The sequence below is a fragment of the Pomacea canaliculata genome, linkage group LG7, assembly GCF_003073045.1.
Source record: "Pomacea canaliculata isolate SZHN2017 linkage group LG7, ASM307304v1, whole genome shotgun sequence".
Lineage (NCBI taxonomy): Eukaryota > Metazoa > Mollusca > Gastropoda > Architaenioglossa > Ampullariidae > Pomacea > Pomacea canaliculata.
In genome coordinates this window covers 12,042,730-12,052,703 of record NC_037596.1, presented here as the reverse complement: position 1 = coordinate 12,052,703, position 9,974 = coordinate 12,042,730, and the positions used below count along the sequence as shown (strand labels likewise).

The 9,974-nt window shown below is 35.1% G+C and overlaps 1 protein-coding gene across 2 annotated transcripts; it reads left to right on the top strand.

Annotated features, from left to right (window-relative positions):
• Positions 1–2,464: 2,464 nt before the first annotated feature.
• Positions 2,465–9,905, top strand: LOC112568789. 2 transcript variants are annotated; one of them, XM_025246269.1, is made up of 9 exons: positions 2,465–2,883; positions 4,175–4,468; positions 4,923–5,060; positions 5,454–5,466; positions 6,169–6,206; positions 7,404–7,553; positions 7,845–7,925; positions 8,618–8,694; positions 8,871–9,905. In XM_025246269.1, exons 1-9 carry the CDS (start codon positions 2,583–2,585, stop codon positions 9,054–9,056), a joined length of 1,278 nt encoding a protein of 425 aa, XP_025102054.1. In that variant the 5' UTR covers positions 2,465–2,582; the 3' UTR covers positions 9,057–9,905. The 2 variants fall into 2 exon arrangements, with proteins under 2 accessions (XP_025102054.1, XP_025102053.1); XM_025246268.1 differs by having other exon boundaries at positions 4,175–4,492.
• Positions 9,906–9,974: the final 69 nt, after the last annotated feature.

Here is a 9,974-nt window from a genome sequence, read left to right as displayed (position 1 = left end):
ACACAATAAAGAAGAGGAATGATAAACACAAGGCTCTAATCTTAAAATAAAACAACAATCATCGCTGCACAGAAACAGCCCTTTTTCGTAACTTATACTCAAAACTACTGCCAAATTTATGTCGAATCGATTCAAGTATTTGGTAAAATTGTCCAATAATCGAATTGGCCAGTGCCACTATTTAAGCAAGCTGAGTAGAATGTAAAAAAGGAACCATCGTAAATAGTAACATTTACGCTCATGATACATAAGAAACTAAATACAGTTTGTAAGTAGAATACCTTTCTAATATCGTGATTTTTGCATGTGCCTTACATTTGGTACTAGCAACGATCCCTCAATGCACTTCTACAAGTTACTTTGCTTCACCCCACATTTACATGTGAAAGCATTCTGGGTCCCGGTCCTGATGACCTAGGTCTTCGGGTCTCGGGATCGTCCAGTTGAACACCCGTGTACAGGGTTCGCAAGGAAACAGAAACTGTGGTGTCAAGGCGGAAGTGAGACTTAAGGATAATGTTTCCGTGAAAACTTCGTAGCCGCTGGTGAACTGAGATCAGAACCGGGAGAACACTCCATCATGTACACATCAAGGAGTAATGGGTGTATCATTTTGATTGCTTTCTTATTGTCGAAAGGAGCACCTCTTTTCAGCTGTAAGCAATGAATTTTGAAAATTGTATGCCTTTCACATAATTTGTTAGAAAGAAGTAATAAAATAATTCTAAAAGTGTCAGAAAATTCTTTCATCAAATTTATAGATATTTGTAGAAAATGTTCTCACTGTTTGCGTGAAAACTTTATTGCCTGGCCTCTACATTTAATATTTTTTCGGTGGCATTCATCGTCGTTGCCTGTTCTGTTTGCTGAAATACTCCACACATCGAATTATTATTGAGTTCATTTTGATCTATTAGCCAGTCATCCAACACTGGCGTCTGTTTTTCACATAATGCATTTAACCATAACCGAGATGTGGGCATGTCCTTGTTCAATGACGATATGGAGGATGAACTATCCTTCTGTTTGTCGACCTTTTCCGAGAAACTTGTGTCTGTTCTTTGCTCCCTGCTGAAAGCCATATTCTTGTTTTGTGTACTTAGGTCCCTCTAAATCAGCACGGGTGTTATATTTAATGAGATTATTGTTTTAAAAAAAATCTGGAAAATTAGGCCACAAATTTTTGTCTGGATATTGCTCCATGCCATCCGTAGATTTCATAGTATTCCTTCGTTGTACAATTTTAATCATTCATATTGTTCATGATTAGCGCATAGAGAATAACTCAAATATTGTAGAGAAGTAGAAGGCAGGTGAAAAGACTGATTTTGGTGGGACAGTTGCGTGTCAGCATGACAGGTTACACGTGTGACAAGAGAGAGGGAGAAGGATCATTGTCAATTTTTTTTAAACAAATGTTTTGAAAGTTTAAGAAGGGTTGTAAAATATGAACACCTAGCAAATATTTGACTTCCATTCGAATGCGTGAATGATATAAAAAATTACTTGCGCGAGTGTCGTAATAGAGCGATGTTAAAGCTGTGTTCAAGTGCTATACGAAGCCCATTTACCATCATCCTCATCACCATCTGATTTATAACTGTTAATTTCGTGCCATATACATGAAGTTATTTGATACACGTAAGAAAATCATATACTTCATATTAAATAACTAAGCATTTATGTCGACTTTTTCTATCATTTTCAGGTGGAATATCTAACTTTACCGAGAATCTGATCGCAGAAGAATTTAGTTTTAGTAATATTACCTACACCTCAACATCACAGGAAACTATTTTTTTGCCGATTATACGGTTTGTGAAGAAGGCGTAAAGAAAACAGCTTGTTACTTCAGTAAAGAAATGAAAAACATTGACTTAGGCAGTGTGTTTGGGGAAAACTTGAGTCAAAAAGCAGGAGTTACATGCTACTTGGAACAAGTAAACGCGAATAGCTCTGTGGTGTCTGTGAATATCAACATTTCTCAGCTCGTCACGAGGTCACTGAGTGCGATGATACTCTCCACCAGTACAAGTGGGCTACCCAAACCAATACTACTGAGACACGTTGAAGGTGTTGTGTAAGTATAATAATATATGAAGTATTATATATTAAGTTTTATTCCAAGTAGCAGGCAAGTCCTGCTTTTGTGATTTAAGTCTTTCCAAACATACTGCAATAGTCAATATATTAAAATGAAATCTTGAAATTTTTTTTAGCGTTCACATCTAAGTTTTGTGCTGATTTTCCAGCCCACAAATAGAATCATGTTTACAGGCCACAACATTTTGAAATGTGATTGTTGAAATGCTAAATGAGGTGTTTTTTCTCAACACTCAACTCGGGTGTGTCGAAATGGAGGACAAAATCATGATCATGATCTAACGTTTCACTCTAGCGATCAGCAGAGAGATGAAGACAGGGAAGGAATACTATTAAAGAACTGCGATTTCGTGAAAATACTAGATAGTTGACTGATTAGTTACTTTATATATTTATGAAACATGAAAAAGTGAGATGAAAAAATGTTAATGATCATAATATAAACTATTATAAATGCATCTTGTTGAAATACTACCCTAATGTGTGTACTTGCGCAGACCCACCCAACATCACAAGCCTGGACTGTGGATGGACAGGAGGTAAACGGCAATTACTTTATCAATAATAGTCAGGAGGTTAATGTGTCCTGCTACTTTGAGAAGGGGAATCCACCAGCTGTTTTCCGTCTGCTACTTAAAAACGGAACTGAACTGATATCGTCACATGATGAAGAACACCTTCATCACATACTTACTGCCGAGTGTGAAGATGACTGGCCGATGGTCAGATGTGAAGGAAACGGGACGCAAGAGAACAAATCCGTGATATTCCTCGTCAGGTGTAAGTACACAGATTTCAGCTATCGTATTTCAGATCCTATGATACTTGTCAATAAGATTTTTCGTTTGCAAACAAATATTAACCCTATTTATGTCTCAAGGAATTTGTATATTCGAGTGAGTAGTTTTTGTGTGTGTGTGTGAGAACGACGTGAACGAAGGACTAAAATGTGTGCTACCTTGCAAGAAAGAAGTCAGCTGTTCATAAACAATATTTCCATTATTTCATTTTCCCAGCAATGTGCAGGGCGTAAACATCATGCTAAATAGTTTCTTACAGTTTATATGTCTCCAAACTAAATATTATATACAAGCTTCTGAAAAATATTCTCTTGATTTTAATTAATAAGGCCAAGAGGTCAAACGATTTCAAAGTCAAGATAGAAATGAAAGGTTTCACATCAAGTTTAAGTTAAAACATGAATTTGCGCAGCAGATTACAATAGCTGCATCGACGTTTGACTCCTTGTAAACTCACCTAGTTCGTTTTCGAAACCCTTAGATTCATATCAGCTACGACTGTCAGTAAACAAAAATAATTTATGACTTCTGAAGTCTAATTTGTGCAGACGGAGGAGTGTTAGAGAAAAATGTAGGGAAAGAGAGATATCCTTGACATACTCCTATTGTTGTGGTAGAGAACTTTCCCTGTTGGCTGTTTCCGTTCCTGCTCCTGTATTAGATGACTTAGCCTTTTGTATGTGTAGTATTTTGATGTCTATCTGATAAAGGCTTTCGTGGTCGCGAGTTTAACTCTTAAAATATATCTGTGGTGTTCTCTTAAGTACAAACTTCTAAATTCTCTCTGGGATATCTCGAAGTAATCGCCACCCTAATGCGTTCACATTTGCTAATAAATTACAGAGTTTATGATTGTTTCTCTAAACAAAATGATACCCTATTCCGTTTGAAAAGTAACTACAACCATGATTTCAATTTCGACTTTAATACATCACACAACAGTCACAAATTAAAAAATTAGTACCATTATTTTAACTATCCCATAAAATTTGTGCTGTATCAATGCGCACAATCTGGTCTGAAACACGAGTTAAATATAGGCATTTAAGGCAAAAACGCATATACCATTTACTACCGAAATTCTTTTAAAATGAATGCTACAATGAAACTTTGATTTTAAATGAATCATGATTTTTTAATAGAAAGAATGAGCTTTTGTAATCTCTGTCCTGTTTGATAATGTGATAAGAATTATTTACACTTATTCTATACTGTTACTTTTAAGAAATGTAACTGACTCTACCATGACTTTCCTGTTTTTATTGTTGCAGGCCCTCCGCAGTTTGTTGACGTCTCGACGCAAATCTACACTACATATGCTCGTGATATCATAGAACTTCCAGTCAAGGCTCACACAACATTATTAACTGCATGTTTCTTGACAGCAGTGTCCTCACAAGACATCACCAAAAGAAACATGAGATGTACCCTACATGGCAAACCTCCTGATCTAAAGCTACATCTTCACCCAGACACTGAAGCCATCACCCAAGGAAACTGGACCCTAACTCTTCGCAATGAAATAGGATCAACTACCACAACAATCCGTGTTTTGGGAAGTTTAAGTAAGCATACATGGAAGCTGAGAAGTACTAGCAATTTTCTAATGTCTTTGCTCACAAATATAGTACCTCAGGAAAAAAGAAGCATGCAAAAATGCAAATCAAATAATACGTAGCTGTGTGCTTCGTACATAAAGCAGATATGTACACATACAAGAACGCGTTCGCAAAAAATGAGGATATAAACATAAAAAAGAATAGGCAGCACATCTTACAAGCAGACATGTTCATGTTCCTGTTCAGACATTGATGGGTAACTATATATATCACAGACATTGGTGAATACCATCTTAGTAACAGCTGTACATATAAACATCTGAGTACATGTTATCTGTAAGTAGAGAAAACAACCGACGCTGGTCTACTATACAGTGGATTTGAATAGGCTTTAAAAACTAACCGACTGATTAGAAATCAATGTTAGATATTGAGTCCAGAATCATACATGTTGTTTCAGATTCTACAGCATCCCCTCCAAAAGCAGCATTACCAACAAACGTAACCACTGCGCTTATGTGTGGCTTTGTGGTGACTTTCGTTACTATCGTCGTTGTCAGCATAATTGTTGTTAGAAATGTGAAAAGGCAGAGACATGGTAATTTTTTTTTCATCCAATACACAGACATAAATAATATTTTTAACAGTTGTGATTTATGTATACAGGCTATGTTCGCCCCTTTAGCCATCTTTAATTACTATCTTGTGATTTGTATTGCTAATTAATGACACTCACTACCACATTCCTTATTTTAGTTATCATTTATTGTTTCTCGTGTTTCCTTTTTGCATTGTTCTTTCTAGGATTGAACATTGAGATAACTTTGACCTATATAACAGTTTCTAACGGACAGATTGTTACTTCCCTAAATGATTAACAGACGAGTTACTTTTATTTCTCCTGACAATTATATTTGGTCGATCCTCTAACTTAATGCTTTGCTGTTGCACTGATATTAATTCTGTGTCTTGGTTGCTACCTCTGTGGCAGAAGTGGCAGGAATGTAAGTATTTTTGCTGATTTTACACTGGTACAGCTACGTACTAACGATATAAGAAATTTAAAATGATAAATAACTTAAACACAAGCTGTTGAAATTTAATATTTATTCTATTTGCTGCTCCATTAGAATCCTAAAATGAGTTTGTTTAGTGGCATTCTTCATGTTACTATAATACACTGTAAGTGACTATCTCTGAATTGTTAAAAAGTTTCTTTAAATATTTTTTCTTGATTGCTTTTTTATATCAACGTATATGACTATAGGCAGCATGTGTTTTCTCCGTCTTTTTTTCCATTACTTTTACATGCAAGAGAAACAAACCATAACAGATTGAATGCACTGAATTTCCTAGACATACTTTATAAAAAAAATAATGGTACACTTACTTTATATTGTTTAAGTCTTTCTAGAGCCATAGCGTGTGGAATCTTATAACTTATCAATGAGATTCACATGATATACATTACCATAGACAAAGAATAAACTATTGTCATACTTAACAGCATGAAGACAAACAAATTAGTTAAGATATTCTATACTAAGGAAAATTTAATTTAGTAAATTATTATATTTTATATCATTTTTTAAAATGATTTCCTCCCAGATTCAAATATAAACCAATATTGACAATCAGTGTTTTAAATTAATCACAGACGATTGCAATCAAATATAAACCATATAGTGCAGTTCTTTTTGCTGCAGGAAAAGTACGAGCGGAAATCTTCAAGGAAATTCTTCAAGTGAGTCATTAAAATCTGAATAAGTGGCAGTATCTGATACTTAAATTTTAATTGTGGTTTTTGTTTCGTTTTTTTATATTTCCGTTAATGTTTAAAAGCGAAAAGTAAGAGCGACACGTCCTAGGGGAAATTTTGTAAAGAACAAGACGAGTATACTATTTTTTCTTCATGATCGGATTAAAAACATTTTAAAATAACAACTTCCAAAATATGAGTACACAGTTATGCTTAATTTTCAAGATGTAAGCCTTCAAGCAAAAAAAATTCTCACCTGCCACTGAAATGGAGAAGAAAATTGCTCTCCTACACTGGAGAGCTCGGTTGCGGGCGAGCAGTGCTTATAACAGCGAGTGGCTCAGTTCAGCAGATCTATGCATGTTTTCAAGTCAAAAGAAGAAATATCGCTCAAGCAGCGATTGTTTGCCAAAAAAACGGATTTTACAGATTTAATATTTCTTTACAAGCTTTGACTGAAAGGTCCAAACTGAATTCACTCAACAGACTGGTAAGTAAATCTTCTCCAGATCAAAACGTAATGGGAAGCAATCAGGTCATTGCAGTCTACGTTGTGCTATTCATTCTCTGTTACTGGAATATTTTAGATATTTTCCCATGTGTGTTATTGTTAATAAAACAAACACGTGTGTGCATTAGTCTTAGTTGTCGTTGGCTTTAACAGCTGGTGTTTTTGTAGAGTTGGCACTGCTGTAGGACGAAAAGTACTGAAAGGACAAAACTTGTATAAGATACTAGATAATAATAGTTTTTGAAATGTTTTGAGTAAATTCTTGAATACAGTCTGATGACAAACGTTGCACAGCACATTTAAATAAAGCACAAAAACTAACTCTATCTCATTGTCGACGAGAACATTCATCATCAACAACGTATCGTGTCCTTGTCTGTTTTCTTCTACAGAGGATTGCATCTTTTCTCTTCGAATTCAGCTTATTCAGACGACACTATTTTTAGAAATGTTCCCTTTCGTCACTTTCTATTTTCTCTAAAATTCAAGGTGGTATTAAGACAAAAGCATTACTATAATATTTCTCGTGTCTCTTTGCCATAAAATACCACCGAGTATGTTTTTGTGATACATTATGCTCTATTTCCAGCGATTTTAGCTGTGCCTTTGTATTGTTTTTTTATAAATTAACACGAGGTGACTTTGTTGATTGACTTTTTCCCTGTCAATAGCTATGATCGTGAATGACCTGATCGAGGCAAGCGGAGAAGCTGACAGCAACAACATCGTTGACCGTAGTCCCGTTCCACCGACCTCATCGGAAGTTCCACCCCGCCCTCTTCGCTCACGTCTACCTACTGGAGACACGCAGTCAGATGCTCGTACGTTATCATTATTCTTTGACCGAATTTAATTTATGTTATTCTCTCATTCGAAGTTAAAAGAAATAATTTCATTGATTTCATGAGTGTGTCAGAGAGAGGAGAGAGAGAGATGGACCCAACGAGAACATAGAGCTAGACAAAGTGATGTTAAGAGGTAAAACGCCAAATTGAAAGGCAAGAAGAAACACACACACACAAAAATACAAAGACCCTGGTTTCAGTAGCAAGTTTATTTATCTGCCCGCTATGATCTACATTATTATATCATTACTGACTGCTTTGACTCAGGTAATTCATCGTCTGAAACATCCGAAAATGTTTACGTCTCTGCACGTAAAGTCCGAGAGAAGAAACAAATACAGAAAAAAGGTAAGAAAGTCTAACCGTTCAATATTGTTTATATGTAGTAGAGCAAATCTGACTGTCACAGAACCTTGCGTCCACGTCAACGCCTTGATATTTGTGATTTTTTTTTTTTTAGAAACAACTCTACCTCTTTGAAGGCTTGTATTCGTTTAATGATATTAACTAAATGTAACTAACAACTATTACACAATAAATGTTAAACAATAATTTCCCAGTAACAGCCTCTCGACTTGTCCCTTTTGTAAAACTGACAAAACCTAAAAATTGATCTTCACCACATCCAGAATCAAAGTTAGTAAGCTTATAGCAGATATCAGTAACTGAAATAGAAAAAAATTCCTCCTACATTTTTCCGCCATTTTGTCAACCCATTGTAAAACAGGGTGACATGTTTTGGCAAGAGATGCTTGGCAAGAGAAGACGCGCGACAGAATAAGTTAATATTTAACAGTTCAAACAAAATTTATCGCGCTGGTGATAAATGTAAAAATTAGATATCGTTAATGCAAAAAAATACAACAAAAAGTAAAAACCCCACAAAAAAGCTTTCACGTTCGACAGTCAATGTATTTTGTATTATTGTAGTATTGCGTTGTATAGTGTTATGTAATATATATATATCATTGTATTGTATTATACTGCAGATAAAAGCCTAAAAATTATTCTAAATGGAAAAGATTCTTAATTTATCATAGACCGAGAGACCTATGTTGCTGAATCCAGTCACACAGCTACTAATGCAGCTGAAACGAGCCCACACCCAGATCCAGAGGTTTGTCAGGTTTTCAAACACTTCTTAATTTCAGCTTCCATTTTGATACCTATAATCAGATACTGTTTCGTAATAAATTTTTGTTTGTTGCTGTACCTTTCCTAAGATTAGCATTATTCTAAGATTAGCAGAGAAAGTCGCTCAAAAGATAACACATTATATTTATATTGTATCAGAAAAAGCCCCCCTGTAACAGAAATGCTGACGGATTGATCTACGGAGACCTAATTTTCACAAACACGAAATTGTCCAAAGTCATCATCGGAACTGAAGAAAAAACAGAGTACACTGAAATCCAAGTCACCTCCCCGAGACTACAGACTGCCGGCAACAAGAAAATTGAAGCTCGGAACAACGATTGATAGATGCAACGGGTCGACATAAGAATGACTGGGGAAAACTTTCCAGAGAAAGTGGTTCACTGCATCAAGTATACTGCTTTGGGGAGAGTGATGTCTCTTCGCCTAACCGGCTAGAGGGTGATCCCTCCTTTTCGCCACTTTGTCGTCTTTGCCGGTTTCTTCTATATAATTTTATGTCACTACGTATTTTTTGACTATAATATTGTACGTGTACTGCTATCACACCATTAAACATGACACTAAAGGAAATGAACTAAAATTAATCATTTTTAATATATCTGCTCAATTTGTATTATTTTTTTAGTAGTATACCATATCTTATCTATAATGTAGCATGACCATTCTTGAGAAAGAAGAGTAATTTTAGTTTGCTATTGTTTACGTTCATTATTCGTTTACTACAAATTTTATTTTTAATTTCCTTTTTATATTGTGTTTTGACCCACTGTCATATTTAACAAAAATTCGCGTTATTTTTTGTCTATATGGTTAAACTCTTGAATAATTTCGAGCACTTAAAACCATGTCGATCATTGCTTTTAATTCCAGTTACTAACGCGACACTCTTGAACATGGTGAGACACACGAAATACATTTAATACAGTTCCGCATCTTTCCTCTATATCAAATCTCTCACACTTTCCTGTTTTTGGTTTCGCTTTGCAATGACTCATTTCTTTGTTCCTTGGCCTTTCTCGAACCACTCTTAAAATGACCATCAATTTATATAGAAAACCGGTTAAAATGCATAAAGTTCTAGTTTAAACAGACGGCTTTTGACCATCTTTCTATTTCTATATGTATGCGTTATCTTCTCATTACACAATAATAAAACGTGTATTAAATGTATGTTCTATATGTTAATATGTTCTACACACGTTTGAAAAGTATATCTACATAGAACAGGTTAGCCGTAAG

What these genes read in the sequence shown, in the direction of transcription:
- LOC112568789 (XM_025246268.1), top strand. Translation starts at nt 2,583, where the DNA reads ATGTGTGTACTTGCGCAGACCCACCCAACATCACAAGCCTGGACTGTG. An exon ending in CGTGATATTCCTCGTCAGGT is followed by an intron (nt 2,884 to 4,174) that starts GTAAGTACACAG and finishes TTATTGTTGCAG; the next exon opens with GCCCTCCGCAGTTTGTTGAC. An exon ending in TCTTCAAGGAAATTCTTCAA is followed by an intron (nt 6,207 to 7,403) that starts GTGAGTCATTAA and finishes CCCTGTCAATAG; the next exon opens with CTATGATCGTGAATGACCTG.